The following is a 21,348-nucleotide window of genomic DNA, read 5'->3' on the forward strand; positions in this document are numbered from 1 at the left end:
CAGGCCTAAAACCGATAATTACTATCTTCAGATATTTTGTTTAGCTCCTTGTTCTAACAGTGTGCCTATTCACATATTTAAAACATTGTTCACAGTAGGAAAATTCAGTAAGAACTAAATTCTCCCTTCCCTAGTCAATTTTTATTTGTTTTCTAATATCAGTTTGTATCATCTGAATGGGATATTTCTAATTGTGTAATATCTTAGTTTACAGAGAATAAGATGGATGTTTATTTTGCTGTGGAATCAAAACCACAGAGACAGTTCTGTGAATTACATAATACCACAAAGAAATATTGGTTAATATTAGCATTTCAGAGAAAGCTATTATGGTGTATTACAGTGAAGTGGTGCCATGACTGCAGAACTTACGAACTTCAACACCACTCTCATATTTACATTTTTTTTCTTACTTTAATTTTTTTTTACTTTAAATCTTCAGCATTTTAAGGGGGATGCTTCACAGGTAGTAACTAAAAGGTTACATTTCAAACATACTTTTTATTGTTTTTTCATAACTGCGGGTTATGTAAAATACATCCAAACCATGAGTATGGTTTCAGACAGATAATTTCTGTAGCCACTCAGTAAAACCAGCAGCAGCCTGTGCTTGGTCACCTGTCTCTCACTGCAGAAGGTAGCTCAGGACTTCCAGAAATAAAGGCAACACTTTATCAGCATGCACATTCTACTCTTTATTGACATTACATTATCTCTGACAGTGAAGATCTAAAAATGAAGTAACCAGAATAGAAAACGTCTGGGCCGGAGTGTGCAATTTTCAGCGTAAGCTGGTATGGGAAACTCCTGCTGCTCTTTCAACATGAATTATATACAGAAATTGCTTAGACCAAGAGGGAGCAAAATGTTGTTTTGAAACAAGCCTCCCAAATCTAGTTGCATGTGCATTTTCTTGACAGATATACTTAAAATTTTTAGCACTTGTGCAGACCCAGATCAACTCCCCAGTTAACCTTCTGTGCTGGGCAACAGCCATATAGCTTGGGTGCTTTTTGGATCAACTCCACTTGAAACTAAGCAGAGCTGACAGCACACGATTGCATCACTTTGCATTATGTCATAAAATCTTCCACCTGCTAAGCATAACCAAAATGCAGAAAGTTCAATATTCTTAAAGAAATGTCTAATAACCTACTTCACTGTGTTTGTGATGCTCACTTTTGTGGGTTTCCCTTATTATTGGATATAATGTATGATTTTTCTTCCTTCATGGTGCAGACACACTACAGACAAAACTCACAATGAAGTGTCAGAACAGCAAAAAATATATTACAAAATAATGCCAAAGGCAAATATGTTTCTCTTTTCATTATTTGGGATATCAATTATATTGGCCTTTTCTTAAACTGTAAAATGAAGAAAATTTTCACATATTTTAGAATATAAAAATATCTCCAGAATTTTTAATTTTTAAAAATTTATTTCTTAGAGGATGAATGAATATTTCAGAGAGAGAACAATCACAGTACCAAAAATGGTTTGAAAGGCACATGGCTCTAGTTTCTTTGGGCAGCTTTTTCAGTACATCATACCATGTAAAAATGCTCATGAAGACGTAACTTTCTTGAGATGAATTTTGCTTTCACCATGTATGCATTCTTGATTAAATCCATGTGAATGAAATCAGCAGCTGTCAGAGAAAGGAAAAAAAACCACAGGAGTGAGGTAAAGCAGCCTCAAGTTAATGCACAGTAAAGGCGAAGAGATCATGGAAACAAGTTAGAAAATCAAGTGAGCAGACAGAAGTGGTGGAAGGTGGATTTTCTAAAAAAAAAAAACCTAAAATAAAATGAAGACTAAAGTTCAGAATGGAAGAAAGATAATGCAAAGGGAACCTTTTCTTGCAGCTGTCTTTACTGCTTCATAATTTTACTCTCACAAGCAGAATAAGAGAATGGGGAATTAGCCAGGAGAAGAGAAAGGAGTAACTGCAAAAAGCAAAGCCCTCTATGTTCATTAATTCAAGCCCTTTTGGTTCTTGTCCATTTTCAATACTTTCTTCCCATGACAACGCGCTCAGTTTATTATTGTTAAAATTCCACTCACTGTGTAGTCAATCTAACTCTATGGTCAGTAAAAATTTTTGTTATGTAACGGCTCTTTGGAAATCACAAATCTCAAAATTTCTGTCCAAAGTAACTGAAAGACTGATATCATGTTACCTGCTGCATGAGTTCAGTTTTGGAGAATGATTTTTAAACCGCTTGAAACTCCGCATCCTGGAAGATGTGGCTTTTTTTCACTGTTAAACCAAACAAAAACGTGGTCATTCGCTGCGTGGGCTAAGAACACAAGGTCAGCCATGGGGAATATCTCTTGGAAGAGAACAGTAGAGACTGTGAGCCTCTCATTTCGTATGTTGTATTGGTTATCTCAAGATCGGAGGCTGTAATAGTGAAGATATCTATGGATCGTCTGGAGACAACAGTCAGACATGGACAGTTTAGCTGAGTCATCAATTTAAAACAGCATGTTTCGATAGACATCGTAATGGGTAGCTTTTGGTCTTTTGAATTGCAGCCATTAAGTTCATTGTGGGTGGCTTGAGAGTGTTTGATAGCATCCGATGGTGTGTGGAGTGAGCTTTCCTCACACCAGGACCTGAGAAAGGCTTCTTTCTCTGGTCTTTCTGGACTACCATGCAGCGTGCTGTACCACAGCTGTGGGAACCAGGGCTCCCATTTGGCGTAGCTGTACTTTCCAAGACACAGCATACGAGCCTGCAACAAGTTACTTTCATTGTTTAAGAAAAATGAACTCTTTTCCTGATTATCACTGTATAATAACAACTCATGTTTGTACCTCATGAAAAACTATGTATAACATAGAAGAGTGCAGCATAATTTTCCCCACAGGGAAACAAAGCTCTGGGCAAGAATATTAGCCTTACAGAAACACACTCCGTATTGAAATGTGCTCCATCATTATTAAGCAAACTGATAATAGACCATGTAAATTTGTTCTCCTGATAACCAGAAACATTTTTTATTTCCAATACTATACATTAGAAACTAATCATATGCAAGTTTTTAAAATACAGTAGCTGAAAATCTTGCCAGTAAAAATGCAGAAGAGTGGAGTGCAATAACCAGCTATTTCTCATTTACAGACGAGTAGCACAACCGAAGTCTGTAGCACTGTGGTCCTTAAGAGAATAAACCTTTTTTCCTAGGACAAAAATTATTTTTTTCTCCCTTTGAACTGCAAGCAGCTTGCCTCTATTTCTTCAGCAAATTTAATGTTGGATTTCAGTTTAGCGTGTTAAGGTTTTTTTATAGACATAGATATTTACACAAGCATTCTTGCACATATAATATACTGATAGGAAAATAATCTTATCCAAAAGGTTTTTCGGAGGACTTTTTGATGTTATAAAGGCATCACCCAATTCTAATTACAAGATTCTTCCACAGGCATCTGTTATGTTCTGTCATTTCCTCTCCCTATCAATACCTCTGAGGTATTTAATATCAGGGAATAATTCCATTAACTTGATTAGCTTTCTGTGTTTATCTTTATAGAGTAGCAGTTACACAAACATAAAAATCTGCATTATAAATTCCATTCTGCTTTTAAAAATTGTCTCTGTAAATGCATTATATTCAATGTTTTGGGTAATTATGGTTTTTATTCTATGTTTACTTATTTTCTATTTTAAGACTATGTTATCTTCATCAGAATGCCTCGTAAGATAACTAAATATCTTCCCTCTTTTTTTAAAAGTCCCTCAAACACTATATTTAAAAAGCAGTTTAGGAATCTGAAATTTATTTCTTGAAAAAAATTAGGCAGCTAGGCCCCAAAATTCAAATCTTATAAGCTCCACCTGTTGTTGTATGATGATCAGAAACCAGTTCTAATTTATTCCACATCTAGATGGCACCGAGACTCACAAAGCCTGCTCAGAGCTTGCCTCACACACAAATTCAAACTTCTGGTCTCCACAAAACACAAAGCAGCCATCAGCGGCTCACCTCAAAAACACACCTCTTCCCCTTGCCTTCCTTCTGTGACTCACTATTTTGTATATATTTTCCTTTTTTTTCTTTAACAGTGTTTGCTGATTAGAGTACTTAGCCAGCCTACTTGAAAAGCAGTATCAGATTGCTTTTCTGGCCAAGGAGGTTCAGGACTTTACCTACTATTTCTAAGAAGGAACCAGCTGTTTTGGAGAGGGACTTTTCATCATTTGTGTGGAAGCTGCCTAAGGTATGGAATAGTCATTGCATCACACATTTTCGTGTAATTAGTGGCTGGTTAGAGCACTACATTTTGACTTTTTCTCAGTGTAAAGGAACAGTCTTGTAGTAGGCACCATAACCCGGGTCTGCTCCCTTCCCAGAGAAATACCACCCCAACTATCAACCCCACTGGCAATTCCACTTCTTTTTGTATTTCAGGATGCCTTCATTGGAAAACTGTTGCCTCAAAATTCATCACATTATTCTTCTTGTCCCAGAGTACCTCATCTGTTCCAGGCTATTCATTAATTTCTGGTTTAATGTGATAATCAGAAGCAGGTCATTGGCTTAGCTCTCCATTACCAGCAAGATCTGCCCTGTCAATTTATCTGGGACTTGCAGCAACTGTTAGACAAGGAGACTAGAATCATGACAAGAGACATGGATTCCCACGCTTAACAGCACCTGGGATGACAGCAAAGTTTAAGCACAGCCTTGATCCAGACTTTCAATTGCATATCGGGTATCAGTAGCTTCACAGAATCACAGAATCACACAGAATCACAGAATGGTAGGGGCTGGAAGGGACCTCTGTGGGTCATCTAGTCCAACCCTCCTGCTGAAGCAGGGTCACCTACAGCAGGCTGCACAGGATCTTGTCCAGGTGGGTCTTGAATATCTCCAGAGAAGGAGACTCCTCAACCTCCCTGGGCAGCCTGTTCCACTGCTCCGTCACCCTCAGAGGGAAGAAGTTCTTCCTCATGTTCAGAAGGAACTTCCTGTGCCTCAGTTTCTGCCCATTACCCCTTGTCCTGTTGCTGGGCACTACTGAAAAGAGTCTGGCCCCATCATCCTGACACCCACCCTTAAGATATTTATAAGTATTTAAAAGGTCCCCTCGCAGCCTTCTCTTCTTCAGGCTGAACAAGCCCAGTTCCCTCAGTCTTCCCTCGTAGGAGAGATGTTCCAGTCCCCCCACCATCCTTGTAGCCCTCCGCTGGACTCTCTCCAGTAGCTCTTCATCCTTCTTGAACTGGGGAGCCCAGAACTGGACACAGTACTCTAGATGAGGCCTCACCAGGGCAGTGTAGAGGGGAAGGACAACCTCCCTTGTCCTGCTGGCCACACTCTTCTTGATGCACCCCAGGATCCCATTGGCTTTCTTGGCAGCCAGGGCACACTGCTGGCTCATGGTTAACCTGTCCTCCACCAGGACACCCAGGTCCCTCTCCGCAGAGCTGCTCTCCAGCAGGTCCACCCCAAGCCTGTACTGATGCATGGGGTTGTTCCTCCCCAGGTGCAGGGCCCTGCACTTGTCTTTGTTGAACCTCATCAGGTTCCCAACTTTCCAGCCTATCCAGCTCATGCTGAATGGCAGCACAGCCTTCTGGTGTATCTACCACTCCTCCCAGTTTGGTGTCATCAGCAAACTTGCTGAGGGTACATTCTAACTCTTCATCCAGGTCATAGACGAAAAAGTTAAACAAGACTGGGCTCAGTACGGACCCCTGAGGGACACCATTAGTTACCAGCCTCCAACTAGACTCAGCGCCACTGATGAACAACCCTCTGAGTTCTGCCATTCAGCCAGTTCTCAATCCACTTCACCGACCACTCATCCAGCCCACACTTCCTCAGCTTCCTAGGAGGATATCATGGGAGACTGTGTCAAAAGCCTTGCTGAAGTCGAGGTAGACAACATCCACGGCTCTCCCTTCGTCTACCCAGCCAGTCATGTGATCGTAGAAAGCTATCAGATTGGTCAGGCATGATTTCCCCTTGGTGAATCCATGCTGACTACTCCTGATAACCTTCTTTTCCTTCACTTGTTTGATGATGGCCTCCAGGATAAGCTGCTCCATCACCTTTCCTGGGATGGAGGTGAGGCTGACCGGCCTGTAGTTCCCTGGGTCCTCCTTCTTGCCCTTTTTGAAGATTGGAGTGACATTGGCCTTTCTCCAGTCCTCGGGCACCTCTCCTGTCCTCCAGGACCTCTCAAAGATGATGGAGAGTGGCTCAGCAATGACATCCGCCAGCTCCCTCAGCACTCGTGGGTGCATTCCATCCGGGCCCATGGATTTGTGGACGTCCAGATCACTTAAGCGATCCCTCACACAGTCCTCCTCGACCAAGGCAAAGTCATCCTCTCTGTAGGCTTCTTCTCTTACCTCCGGGGCCTGGGATTTCTGAGGGCCAGTCTTAGCACTGAAGACTGAAGCAAAGAAGGCATTCCGTAGCTTTGCCTTCTCTGCATTCTCCGCCACCAGGACACCCGCCTCATTCAGCAGCGGCCCCACATTGTCCCTAGCCTTCCTTTTGCTGCTGATGTAGTTGAAGAAGCCCTTCTTGTTGTTTTTGACATCCCTTGCCAGCTTCAATTCCAGGTGGGCCTTGGCCTTCCTTGTCGCATCCCTGCATGCTCTGACCACATTCCTGTACTCTTCCCAAGTGGCCTGCCCCTCTTTCCACATTCCATGAACCTTTCTCTTCTGCCTGATCTCCGCTAGAAGCTCCTTTTTTAACCATGCAGGTCTCCTGCCTCCTTTGCTCGATTTCTTTCTCAGGGGGATGCATTGCTCCTGAGCATGGAGGAAGTGTCATTTAAAGAGCGGCCAGCACTCATGGACCCCCCTGCCTTCGAGAGCCCTGGCCCACGGGATTCCTCCCAGTAGCTCCCTGAAGAGGGCAAAGTCAGCCCTCCTGAGGTCCAAGATTTTGATCCTGCTTGTCGCCCTGCTTCCTCCACGCAGGATCCTGAACTCGACCATTTCATGGTCACTGCAGCCGAGTCTACCTCCGACCTTCACATCCTCCACCAGTCCCTCCTTGTTTGTTAATACCAGGTCCAGCAGAGCGCCTTTCCTTGTGGGTTCCTCCACCACTTGCATCAGAAAGTTATCATCAATGCTCTGTAGGAACCTCCTGGGTTGCACCTGCCTAGCTGTATGGTTTTCCCAGCTGATGTCAGGGTGGTTGAAGTCCCCCATGAGAACCAAGGCCTGTGACTGTGAGGCTGCTTGCAGCTGCCTGTAGAAGGCCTCATCAACCTCCTCCTCCTGGTCAGGTGGCCTGTAATACACACCCACCATAATGTCACCCTTATGAGCCTGTCCCTTAGTTCTAACCCACAAGCTTTCAACTTGTTCCTCATTTGCCCCCAGGCCAAGCTCAATGCATTCTACTTGCTCCCTCACATATAGAGCAACTCCACCACCTCTCCTTGTTGGTCTGTCTTTCCTAAAGAGTCTGTAGCCATCCATGACAGCATGCCAGACATGCAAGTTGGCCCACCACGTTTCTGTGATGGAGACCAAGTCATAGCCGTCCTGCTGTATAATGGCTTCCAGCTCCTCCTGTTTATTGCCCATGCTACGTGCATTGGTGTAGACACACTTGAGCTGGGCTGTCAATCTCACCCCTGGCCTTGGCACACCAAGCCTAGGCTCATCCCTAGTGAGCTGGGCAATATCCCCTTCCCCCTTTGAACCTAGTTTAAAGCCCTCTCAATGAGCCCCGCCAGCTCATGGCCAAGAATCCGTTTTCCCCTTTGAGATAGCTGAGTTCCACCTGTCGCCAGCAGGCCCAGTGCTGTGTACACCTCCCCATGATCAAAGAAGCCAAAATTTGACCGATGGCACCAGGCCCTGAGCCATCTGTTAACCAGGTGAGTTTTCCTGCCCCTTTCAGTGCTGTTCCCTGCCACTGATGGGATGGAGGAAAACACCTCCTGCACCCCTGATCGCTCAACCAGTCGTCCCAATGCCCTGAAGTCCCTTTTGATGGCCTTGGGACTTCTTTCTGCTATCTCGTCCCCGCCAACCTGCCTTACCAAGAGGGGGCAGTAATCAGAGGGCTGCACCAGACCAGGGAGTTCCTTAGCAACATCCCTAACCCGGGCCCCAGGGAGGCAGCAGACTTCCCTGTGGGATGGGTCCGGTCGGCAGATCGGGCCCTCTGTTCCCCTCAGAAGGGAATCACCTACGACAATGACCCTTCTTTTTTTCTTAGCTGAGGCAGTCGTAATTCTTGGGGATGTCTGACTCGTTCTAGGCAACCCCCTGGATGGAGCTTCACCTTCACCCACATCCTCTGTGGCCAGTCCCTCACATTCCAGAGCCCCATATCTGTTGCTTAAGCGCAACTGGGCAGGTGAGGGAGGCCGGGGGGAGATTTGCTTGCCCCCCCGAGCAGGGACCCGTTTCCATTCCCCCCCATCTCTTAGGTCCCCTCTTTCTGCCTGGTGGCAAGAGGGTAGGGGGTTCTCTGCTTTCTGTGGAGCCGCCTCCTGCTGCCTCTGCCTCAGGGAGGGCAGGGTGCTGCTCCACCAGTTGACCTCCCTCTCACACTCCTGGATGCTCCTCAACCTGTCCACTTCCTCCTTCAGCTCTGCCACCAGGCTGAGCAGATCATTCACCTGCTCGCAAGGCATGCTCGCTTCAAGGCACTCCTCTAGGAAATAGTGTTTTAATCTGGTCTCTAACCATTAAACTTGCATAAAGGACTAGTGGCAGCAGTACAAGCACCGGCTGTATTAGTATGACTCTAATGCAAGTGACTTTACTGACCTGGGAGGAGCCCACGCACATGGCACAGTTCCCTATCAGACCTGCTTTGAAGATGCAGGCCAACGATTTTCTAGTTCTTCTCACTACAATCAGGCTTAAAAAGGACGTAGGCTGAGATAAATCAGCTGGTGTGGTTGAAGGCATATGAAAAAGCAGAACTCATCAGAATTAGAAAGTAAGAGGTCTAGAGGATTTACACACCTAACAGGATTCTGCAGCAGCTAAGCAAAAAATTTCTGCATCGGATTTTGAAGTTAGATAAAATGCAGGCACTAGCTTCCCACCTGAGGCATTTTGGCCTCTCTGGGGACGGTGTAGGAGATTTTCAGGCTGTGAGCACAGCACTCCCACATGAAGGGCTCTGTGCATGCTCAAAGCATTCTGCTGTTACAAGCCCCCTGCACACAATGCAGTGCTGTGCTGCACTGGGCAACGGGACAGCACAGGCAGCAGCCAGGCACAATCAGCATCAGCTCTACTTCATATGTTGTCTGTAGTGTTTCCCTCACGCTGCTACCCCAAGGAATAATTCTGTAACCAATAAAAGAATGAAAGAAATGCAACAGAAATGACCATGCTTCTTGATGTTTCCTACCGACTAACATAAGCATATGCCCCAGTTCCAGCTAAGAGTGAGGGGCACTGGAGATCCCATTCCTTTGTTCATCCTCTGTGTGGTAGAGGATCCAAAGCACCAAGTGTAGGGGTTTGTGTTTCTTTCAGCAGGCCAGGTACCCAGGAGGTGTTGCAATGTCGAGTGTGGGAACATCTCTTCCATTATAATATTTATAAGGAAAGCAGGAAGCCTTCTTTGAAGCTCTAAGCAACTGGCAATGGATAAAGGAATTCAGTGCTTGTGGTTAGAATAGGAAAACAGAAGTTTAAAAGACCTCTGATCATTCGAATAAGCTTTGGAGAATCATTTGAAGACATCTGTTTTACTAATTTATTTCACTTTAACAATGGGTGTGTGAACTTTAAAGAGAATTTAAAGAAGTCTTCCCCACCGTTTTTAATTATTGAATATTGTATAGTATTTCTTTTCAAGCCAAGAGCAATAGAAAACGTCAGGAATATGTCAGTGCTAACCAGGAGCTGATTCATGTTTTGTCTCTGAAGGAGAAAGAAAGGGAGCACTAACAGCAACTGAATATTACATTAGAGCTGACAGAATGTGGTTTTACCTCATATTGCAACACCCCAGGAACATGTGTACAAACAATTACTACATCTCAACAAAGGAGCTGCAAATTCCCGAAATGCATTAATTTCACTATTCATAAACATCGGACCAGACCCATGGTCAGTTTTTCTCAGAGAAGTGAAAAAACAAAAAGTAGTACAAAAGTCATAGCTGTCACAAATGCAACACATCAGTAATGTACAGAATATGTGTTCGCCACCCACCTGAATGATTCCTCCTAGAAACGAAACTGCTGCTGCAACTCCAATCCTCTGCATTTCAAACTCTGATAGGCCCAAAACTCCTGAGTTATTGTTTGTAGTGACATTAGTGCTGACTGAAGGAACAAGACGCTCAACCGCATTGGCAGATATCAAGGATGTTAAAGCAAAAGTTCCTATAAAATAAGCCACATGTTAGTCACCAATAATTCTATATTTGTCTGCACTCATGAATCACAGTCTTTTCTTTAAAACTTGGACTTCATGAATGAAAGTGCCATTTTGTGCATTTCTGTCATGCTAAGAACAATTTTTAAGGTAATCGTTTTATGGAACACACATTTCTTAACATAAACTACCATTTGTACATGTGAATTAAATGTCTTTTTTGTGAGCATATTGATTTAGACCTGTTGACAAAAGAGATTCAAACACAACAATTCACAATGATTTCAAGTTACCAGAAATGCTTTCAACTCTCCCTGGGTGTGATGAAACAGCTTTTTGTCCGAGGATCTAAAATGTTCACCATTCATATTTCTAGGACAATTAATTCACACTGCATACATAGTTCCTAACCCATTATAGTCAGCAGATGTGTATGTTCGAAAACTCAAAAATCTGCACTCTGGTAAATGGAGGCAGACTGGAAGAGAAACATTGATTTGCTGAGAGAGGTAAAGAAAGTCTAATGACACACAGATAGATAAGGATCATAATTCAATATTAAAAAGCACAAACACATCAGGCAGTTCTCTAAGAGCATAAGGAATGCCCTACTATGTCAGACGAACGGTCCATCTTGCTCAGTACTCTGCCTCCAGCTGTGGCAATCGGAGGCTTTGCCCAGGGAGAGCACACAAGCCTGGCCACTTTCTGCAGGCCATTCCCCTCATACTCCCTCAGCATCCATAGCTCTTGTGTTAGGGAAACACATCCTTATCAGGCCATTTTAGGTTTTGTTAACAGACTAGCATTCATGACTTTATCGAATCTCTGTTTGAACCTGCTTGTACTTTCTGCCTCCACAATGTCCTCTGGGAGCAGGTTCCAGAAGTTCACCACCTGCTGTAGCATTTTTTTAGTCTATATTTTAAAAGTCTTTTAAAGTGATGTCTCAGCAGTTTCATTGAGCCCTCTTTATTTCTGCAGTTGCAGAACCTGGTGAACACAGTTCTGCCTTCACCTTGGCCTTCATAGAGTAAACCTGCTGGCATGAATTACTTGGGAACCTACCAGGGACTCCTCCACCCTAAAAAGTGACCACTAAGTCCTACCTTTTGCTTCTTATCCTTTAACCTGCTAATAATGAATAAAAGAACTTTTCTTCTATCACAAGGGCAGCTTAGTTTCTTTAGTAACCTTTGGTGTGGAACTTTATCAGTAGCTGTTTGACCATTCTGATATCTTTTTCAAAGTATTTTCTTTTTCCATGTGCTTACCAACACTCATACAGTACTCTAGGAGGTTACTGAGGTAGGATTTTCCTTTACAAGAGTCACATTAACTCCTCTCTGACAAACTTTGATTACACACAGCTTTCAGTGGTCTTATTTTTTGTTATAGTCTACAATAATAGGGGTGTCAGACAGGCCTGCAGTTCCCAGTATTCCCTCCAGAGCCCTGCTGACAGATGAAATTACACTGGTAAGTTGACAGTCTTGTGGCCTTGTTAGAAATGTGTCCCACCAGTTTCTTTCCCAGCTTCCCGATTTTGAGGCATTTAAAGAACCTTTAACTATCAGTTTGATCATCCTCTCCATGGCACTCTTCAGATTCCCTTTTTTAGCCTTCTAAACTTCCTGCATATGTCTGGCCTACATTTCATGGCTTTCCTGCTCACCTCATTTGGTCAAGCTTTCCATTTTTCAAGTGCCAAACTCTTCCTTATGACAGTCCCTTTAATTTTCCCTTTGAGCCACGAAAGGTTTTTTGGATCATCTTTTCTTTTTTGAATGATGATACACATTTTACGTGGCCTAAAATACAGTTTTTTCAAGCATCATTCAGGATAGTTGTAGACATCTTGCTTTCCAAATTGCTCCTTTTTGTTTTAAGCCTGTTCCCTCCTTTTTACCTTGTTTTCTCCCATAAAATTTGATTTCAAAACAATTTACATAAAATTCTATCTGGAATCAAATGTCTTTGTGTGATATTATGACAGATGAAGCTGCCTCAGCGGATTCTCTGAGACCAATTATATCAAAAGTAATCAAGAAAAAGGTGTAGAGATATTTTGCTCAGGTAAGTAATCTTTCAAATTAGATCAGGTGTGTCACAGCAGAGATATTTCAAGTGAGTAAAAGTTGACAGAACTTGGCTATTGATAAATTTTCCTTTTCATATTAACATAACTGACTTCACTAACAAAGGGCACTTTTATAGCCTGCGTACATATGGAAAGCCCCACTGAACTTACAGAAAATGCTGGTGGGAGAAGAGATTGTCACCAGTACATGTGAGGAATTACGGAGCATCTGGGGATCTGAGGCAGGCGGGATAGCTCCAGTTCAGCCTGCTCACCATAACGCCTTAACCGAGGCTGGTGGGATGAGTGCATGAGGCATTTCCACTGAAAGGATCAACAGCATATGTCATGCAAGTTTGTTTAAACAAATCTTCACGATAGCAAGAGAACTGTTTTGTTTCATTTTTTTCTTCAGATTAAATTCTGGAATAGACACCTGTAAAAGGAGCAGGTTTCCACACCAGGGACTATGCAGGAATCTGTGGTCATAGAGCTGTGGGACTCTCAGCAAATCGTTCTCTGAACAGTATTCCCTCCCAAGGACAGAACATCTGACTTTGCCTGCTTGTACTTACTAATTTTATCATCTGTTTTCATTGCTAGAATTTATAGTAATTTATGTCAGCCGGAAACTTATTTACTCACTTTCCTACATATGATGGATTCTTGTCTTCCTGATAATCTTACACCAAAAAACTGCTGACAATACACTGATAAATTATTCCTTTTTAATATAAGTTCGTGTTCTATCTAATATATTTAATGAAAAAAAAAAGTTTTGAAAAGTATACTAATCTATCTCTACTCAAGTGCCAAAATTATTTTCCAAATTCTAAATTTTCACTATTTTTTGAATGCTTCTCTTTCTTACAGGAGCTGAATACATGCCATCGCTCATTACAGCACCAAGTCACTAACAGCATCCACACATACTTCTCAGACATCAAAAGGCTTAAATATTTTCTGTGCATTTAGGGAAAACAAACTTTCATAAGCTTTCGCTTTGCAGTAAGAAAATTTATAGCTGTTCAGCAACTTTTAATAATTTAACTGAATATTTTTGAACAAAAATGGTGCTCAAAATATGTGGCTAACTTCTTCCTAAAACATTTGTCCATACATACACCCCAGCAATCAGTCTGCAGAGTTCATTTTGTGTGTGATTACCTGAAAGCATCTTTCCTCCTTTCAGGAGGTTTTCTCCTCCACAAGGAAAACATACCTCCTCCCTGCTTAAATATTCTGCTGACCACAGAGGCTGCTTCCATTTATCCAGTTCTACCGTGCTTTACTACTGGGCTTGTCTCATCCTTCCTGCAAACTTCAGAGGCCACCTAGTGCCCGCTGCCGTACAACAAAGAATTTGTGGTTCAATCTCATGAGTATTATTTCCACCTTCGATCTATAACTTGGGTTCTTTGGAGTCACAAACAGAGCATCAGCCAGCGTATTGGGAGATCACAGTCATTCAACTCTTGCAGCTGCTATTGGCTCTGCTGAGGGTAAACAGGTAACTCCTAACTACTAGCATAGTAGCCAGAGAACAGATTTCGAGCCTACCTAACTACCCTGCAAGTGGATAGGAGTTGTACTGAACTCATTGGGACAATCTCTACCTTTAATACTATAGCAGGTAATAGGCACAGAAAGCTTTTTTCAGGGTTTGTGTTTTAGACAGGTGAGAAGTAATGTGTATTTTCTGTGGTTTAAGAAGCAGTTGAGCCTTTTTCACTCCTGTTTGCATACATCTTGTTGGCTGAACCCTCTGTCAGAATTTTAGGCTGAAGCAGATTTCTAAAGTAAAGTTAAAACACAAAAGCCCTTAGTAAACTACATTTACAAAGGAAGTGTCAATATGATATTAAATTATAATGGCAGAAATAATTCCAATATATTCTTAATGAGGCTCTTTAAGGTACTTAAACTGGCAAAAAATAGTTGTAAAAAGAAGCACAAAAAAATCCTATTTCTCTTTAGCCTTAGATAATTTTCCTTCCATTGATCTTACACCAAAAAAAATTAAAAGTTCAGTTTCCAATTCCTTATTTCTGAAAATGTTTTTAGCAAATAGACACTTACCTGTCGCAACATGACGTCCCATTCCAAATATGGCATAAACAATGACAGGGAAGAAAGAGCCATATAAACCAAAAACAGGATGGACTGAAGACAGCACCGCAAAGGCCAGCCCTATAGAAAGTTAAATGGAATTACTTCACTATAATGAAGATAAAACAGTTCTGCATTTTTTTTTTTAATGAGGAAATACCTACAATTTTATTAAGAGCAGGAAAAAACCCACTTTCATTTACAAAAACCTAGAGCATAAGCCAACTACTGTACAATAAGAGTCAGGAAGAACTGTAGAAGGTTTTTCATCTATTGTCTGCCATCAAAATCCTCACACTTTCTGCTGAGTCTTGGTCACTAGCAAAACTAACAGATCACAGATACAATCTATGGCACCAACTACCACGTTTCCAGGTTGTCTCATTCAGTGATTCAAAACATTTTTTTAATAGACAGTCCTCACAGGAGGAGGCAGCACCGTTTCACCCCCACCCTCACAGACACAAGTTTCAGACTGCCAGGGCTCTAGGCGGTCAGATGGTAATTTCTTACAAACAGTTCAAAACCTGTAATTTCGGTTTGGATGGAGCCTCTTCAGTCTGCTTTCTTCTAATTTCTTAAACAAAAAAAATATTTCAGAGTCCATTGTCTTTAAGTGCCTGGGTTTTTTAATCCTTTGGATATTAACTTATGTTGTTGTTGTTATGTAAAGCTCTTGGTCCAGAAACAGGAAGAATTAAACTTTCACAATGAGATGGCAAATGAACTGAATTGGTTAGGATTTAACTTTACAGACCTACTGGTTACCTTCACTGCTTATCTATAGAGGACAGTATCCACCTTTTTTTTTAGAAAGTCTCAGAATATGCCACGAAATCATCTTTGAACAGAGACATTCCTGCAAAGCAAGGCTTTGATTGCTGTTCAGCTTTAGAGACCTAAGTCTGCACCGACTTCTTGTAAATTAGCAGAAAGAGAGACTCCACAGGCTATGATTCAGACCAGCAGCCTCTACTGCCATTTCCCAGTTTTTTCTCCTAGAAACTAAGAGTAGGAGAAATTGCCTAGTAAACTGGCTCCATAAATCTTGGTGAATACCTTGTCATGCAGTAGGCAAAACAGGATTGGCTTGTGTAACACACAAGGTGCCTTTCTGAAGTCCACCTTCAGCCTGATTGTCCAGTCTAAGCTATTGTATATGTGTGTGTATTGACCATGCATGGTCTGTGACAGAGGTGACTCTGATTTATGAAATGGAGCTGCTTTCTGTGTACGTTCGAAATCTCCAAAGAAAATTAAAAATATGTAGGATTGATTGTTCTCACTAAACTTTCCTGGTGGCTCCAGAAAGTATTTTTTACCTGAAACATTGGTGCATGGAGTTTTAGTAATACGGAGTACCAAAGAGTATCCTTGCTTATAGGTTTTCAGTGGCAATTCCACACATTTTGATTCAAGAGCTCTCTTCTTGAACTTGCATTTGAGTCTGTAACAAAGAGCACATGGTGGGGGAGGCAATAAAAAGCCAAAAGGCCAGAAGTGTCACGTTCCCTGTGAAGGTGACAAGGCCTAGCAGTTCACCTGTTCTTAGAAAAAAGTCATGGTGAAGATTTTACTGAGATGGATCTTACATGCATCATCATCATCCACACTGTTCTCAGCAAAGTAGCACTATCAGTTTTAACTTGGAGAGGAGATATTTTAAAACATGTCTGTTTTAAAAATTTGATGCCTTCTTTTAAACAGAAATGGACTTCATTGCTCTTTGCCTTTTAATTAGCTTATCTACTGATCATCACTTCTGCTTTTTTCTCTTCACACACCTTTATCATAAACAAGAAAGATCCTTGAAATTATAGTTCTACATCCATGTTCACATGACCAACAGATATAAGAGAAGATTCTGACCCAAGGGCAACACAGAAGGATGTGTCCGAGGAGAATAAAAACAGCACAGGAGAGAGCTGCATGACTCTATCCAGACAAAAGTGGTCATAGGGAAAAAAAAAATAAAGGAGAAATAGATTTTTAAGGCTTGTTCAACACTGAAAAGCTCTTCCACCATAACCATAACATGAAAAAAATCAAAACAAACAAAAGCTTTGTAATTAGTTCACTAGTAGAATACCGCTCACATAGATATTCCAATCTTGCAAAAAAGCATGGTGCAAGGCTAATTTATTTTGCTCTCCAAAAAGTAAAGGAACCAGCAAAATCAGTATAACTTCAGCCACACTTCAATTATAACAACATGACTGAAAGGAAGTGACCTCCCTGTGTGGACAAGCGTAAGGGAATTACACAAGATTCAGTACTGAATGCTGAGCCAGGTGTGTAATTTACAAGCAGTATTGGGAAGAGTCTATAAATCCTGGTTAAGACGATCTGCAAAATTCTCTGTGTTTAAGATGCTCATTAAATAAAAGGAATTCTCTAACACTAAACCAGAGAATTGCCAACATAGAACATCTTCCTCTGAAAACATTCCTATTTCCAAAAAGTCTTATTCTCACACTGCGGAACAGCCACACCGATGCATAGAGAACTCACCTCAGTGAGTTCCTTTGCATGCTCTCCTACTTGCATTTTTTTTTCACGTTTGGACTCCATCAGTTTTTACAAGGCAAGCACAAAAACTCTCTCTTCAATAGGAAAGCTTAACAATTTTCAAAGATATGTTTTGAAATATCAAGTTCACTTTGCAGAAAACAGATTATGTTAACATCATTTTTGAGTTTGTCCTTCAATTGTGTTAATTTTGGACCTTGAAGTTTTCCTTATAAAATCTAAACTGTTCACTTCTAATACGTTTTCATCCTAAACAATTTTGTCACTCAGTTCAAGAGGTTAGCTTAGAAGTTCTATAAAACAAAACTAAAGGGTATGGTAATACATTGCAGCCTAGCTGGAATGTTTCCAGAAGAGGGACTACTAGCTCTTTTGTTATTTAGTATTTCCATTTAATCCAGGTTTAAGAACAGTATACGTTGTTCTTTCTTCTCAACATTTACATGGAAAACAAGGGTTCAGCTATTGCAAAACATTCTGTCATCATTCAGCTGTAAAAGCCAATTCTCACTTCTCTGCATGTGTTTACTTTTTTTTTTTTACGTTTTCTAAAACCTTCTGAATCTGCAACATTTGACTATTATGAGCAGATTGTGTTTGATCCAGCACAAACTGTACAAGTTGTGGGTAGAGCACAAGAAGCTCACCTCAGCCCTAGATCACACTCACAAAAATTGTCAACACGTCAGTTCTACTCTCTGAACAGGGCTGAGGGGAACAGAGAGGCACAACCTGAATGAACCCTTATGGTCAGAAGAATTGGCCCACAGAGATCTGGCATGAGTCCTGTAAAACTGTGGAAAAGGGATTACCTTGCCCAGCAAACCCCCAGCACCCAACGGGAATTTTGCTTTACTCAGACTTGCCGGTGAGAAGTATCTTTTGTTTACAGCCACACAATCTAAACATGAATCTGGCCCTTGTTTTTTTCCCTTTCACATGTAGACCTTTCACTGCCTTTTTTGTATAAAGTTTTGAGAAGTGTTGTCTTGTTCTTCTCATGGTGAGGTCATGGCAGTCAGGACAGAGTTAAAATTACCAGCCTTTGATGCTAGTGTTGGCTCTGTTTCTTAGCTTGTTATTCCCATGACTGAAGCATGCCAATCGTGTGCAAGAGCAGAGGGGCATCATAAAACAGAATTAGTAAAGACTTCAGGCTTTCTGATTAAGCATGTAATGTTCAAAGGTTCAAATACTTTTAAAGATACAATCAGTAGTGCATTTCAGCTCACTTCATTAATTTTCGTATTAAACTTTGCTACAATGCATTCCATATGCTCTAGAACTAGTCAAAAGACAGGAAACTTTTTTTTTTTAAAATTCCAAACAGTAATAATACTGAAAAGAAATAGATTGTAAAATTAGGATCCCACTTAATCTTCACTGGTAATATGGAGAAGCCTCCATTGCAGTGACATTAAGGTTTTGAAATACAAATATAAATTCCATGGGAAGAAATGCAAACAAAGAATGAACAGTAAGTTCAGATACAGCACATTAATATTGTGGTTCTTTGTTTTAGCTGCCTCCTTATCTTAAGATAACATTGTGTGACACAGTTGCATTGAAAACCATGCACTCGGACTAGCACCAGAAGCATAACAATCCTCTGGCACGCCACACTGAAAGGCAAGAGAAGTTGCACCACTGTTGGTAAGCGTCAAATGCAGATAACTACAAAATAACAAGTTTGATTCAAACAGAAACAAGACCATGTCTTACCACAAGAAAAAGGTCTCAGTGTGTTGCTAATGAGGTTAATGCAAAAACTACAGCAATAAAAAATATTTTCCTTAGAAAACACTATGAATCATCAGAGTACAGTCAACCAGTTAACAATTTTCTGCATCTGGAAATAAGCTTAGGATACACACATGTTCTGAGGAAAGCTGTAGTAGACACTGTAGCAATACGACAAGGGGTGATGGTTTTAAACTAAAAGAGGGTAGATATATATATTGAAATAACTATTTGTTACTGTAACCTTTTATTCTTAAATTTGACTATATGAAGATGGACAAATCCCAATTTTAGGGAACCCAGAATGATACATATACATCTTATCCCACTCTAAATGCTACCTGCAGTTGTGGTCACTCTCTGATGCTTCAGAAAAAGACAATTTTTCTCTTTGTTCACAAAGTTGAATTATGTAATAATAAAGGTATTTCCTACAGAAGCCTTAAAATGCAGAACTAACACATATTTAATGATTCTTCTATCAATCCCTCTTGGAAGACCAACAAATCAGACACCCAAAGATTCATATCACAGGCTTTAATTTCTAACTCCAGGATAGACAACTTTTACTGAATTAAAAAACCCCACCACATAAAGCATTTTTGATATTATATTTAATAACAATTTTCCCATATAAACCTACAGTTCTGGAAGATTCTTTGACTTGTTAAGAGGTATTATCACAAAATGATCCTTTGGAAATAATGTCATTTACCGCCACACTCCAGCTTAGTATCTGTTCTCTCAGTGGCGCACACATACAACTTAATTTTGCAAAACCTCTGTTTCCTAATGGCACCATTTGCTGGGGCTACACATGTGGGTTGTACCTTCTGTCTGACTTTTTTAAAGACAAAGTACAAAGAGCTTGAAATTATTCCTTAGTTCTTCTGTCAGTTCAAAGCCTGAGGTAAATGAAGAAAGTAAAGACAAGATGGGAGGACAGATTATGCCAAACATACCATAAACCTTTCAGAGACCACCCAATGTTGAGTTCGCAACCATTTTCTTTTTTTGAAGGATGCTTCAGCGCAGTTTCTTCCCATGCAATTGTCTCCTTTGGTCTGGTGAGAATTAAGCATCTCAGCTGTATTAGTCATACAGTATCTGAAATGCAGCTCTCCCAGCCTACCACCCAACAGCTACATCAAAGCTATATCTGAGAAAGTACTGTGCTACTCTGCCACTTTGTGGATTTCCACATACTGACACTTGCATCTTGGTGTTCAAAACAAAGGTATGCAAGTATTATGGTAGAAGAAACATGTGGACTGAGTGATCCATTTATGAATTCTCTATTCAAGATAGCTTGACCCTTCTATACTAAAATGCTTGGATACACCCAAAAACAGACAGGGAAAAACAAATTCAGTATTTTCTTTTCTTTTAATGGATCTCCTGGAAAAAAGCTATGACTACTGAGAGATAATCAGAGGTTAAATGTTTAGACTTCTTTAGGATATATTTGACACAATATCTGAACACCACATAGGTTTTATAAACTGTTATACAGAGAATTCTATGAACTATTATACACTAGTCAGCCAGAACACCTGAAGAATCTGGCCATCTCCAAAATAAAATTGAAGAGAGATTTCGAAAGTGGATTATAGGAAAATTCCTCTGCATCTCATTAAGAACAAACTGAGAATGAAACCCATAAGAAGTTTCTGGCAAGCAGGTAACTATGAGGTAGTCTTTTGAGAAGCATCAACACTTCAGAGAAGTAAAAACCAATCATGACTGATGACCAGTCTCAATCAAGATGAACCAGACTTATTGAAATTTGTGAAAAGAGCATTAATTTTGACAAACCGCTGGCCAAGGATCTCAGCACTGAGTTGTTTTGATCTCTCTGACCTGGAAGATTACAGGTGAAGCCATTCCTTCTTCCTGCAGGGAATGGACCTCTCCCGGGTTTGCCAGTCTCTGTCCATGGTGCTCAGGCACCTCCTCGGCGCAGGGGTCGGACATCTGCACAGCTTCTCTGATCATACTCAGACAAGTGGACCTCCAAAGGATTCAGAGGCCATTCAGAAGCTAAATTCACACTTCTAGTAGTCTGTCAGACAGGTATTAGTACTTCTGTGACTTGGAAGAATTTTAATATACTTTTAAAATGAAATATTGCACGCAGAGCAGCATCAATGCCTTTCTCCTCCGCTGAAAAGTTGTATAAATATCAAGTATTATTCTACATTTACTTACTAACATGTTACATATCATGATCAGCTTACATCATTATTCTTTGTATGGAAGAACTGTAACAGAGTTCAGCTGGACACTGTCTTCCACAAATGATTTATGAACTACATGGATTCTCCAATGGATTCGCTAGGAGACTTTTCTGACTCTGTTTCCAAGTGTGCATGTTCAATTTCATCCACTCATGCTATTTGTATGCCAGATGCATATTTACAAGACGGATCTACCCCTTAATAAAATATTAGCTCCAGTTAGTCTGCTCAGAGTATATTTATGTCTACATTTATGGTCAGAGCCTGAAAAAAAAAAAAGGCAACCATCACCCTTGAGAAGACACAGCTGGGGT

General features: G+C 41.0%; 1 protein-coding gene across 1 annotated transcript in view; it reads right to left on the reverse strand.

Annotated features, from left to right (window-relative positions):
• The window catches only part of SLC26A7 (solute carrier family 26 member 7), a 75,268-nt gene that overhangs the window by 45,112 nt on the left and 8,808 nt on the right, over positions 1-21,348 (reverse strand). Inside the window, exons 2-3 of the mRNA XM_075415237.1 lie at positions 14,499-14,609; positions 10,175-10,347 (exon numbers count right to left, since the gene is read on the reverse strand). Coding sequence (XP_075271352.1) covers positions 10,175-10,347; positions 14,499-14,609 — 284 coding nt within the window. The remainder of the gene's footprint in view (positions 1-10,174; positions 10,348-14,498; positions 14,610-21,348) is intronic.

This window comes from Opisthocomus hoazin, chromosome 3, assembly GCF_030867145.1.
Source record: "Opisthocomus hoazin isolate bOpiHoa1 chromosome 3, bOpiHoa1.hap1, whole genome shotgun sequence".
Classification (NCBI taxonomy): Eukaryota; Metazoa; Chordata; class Aves; order Opisthocomiformes; family Opisthocomidae; genus Opisthocomus; species Opisthocomus hoazin.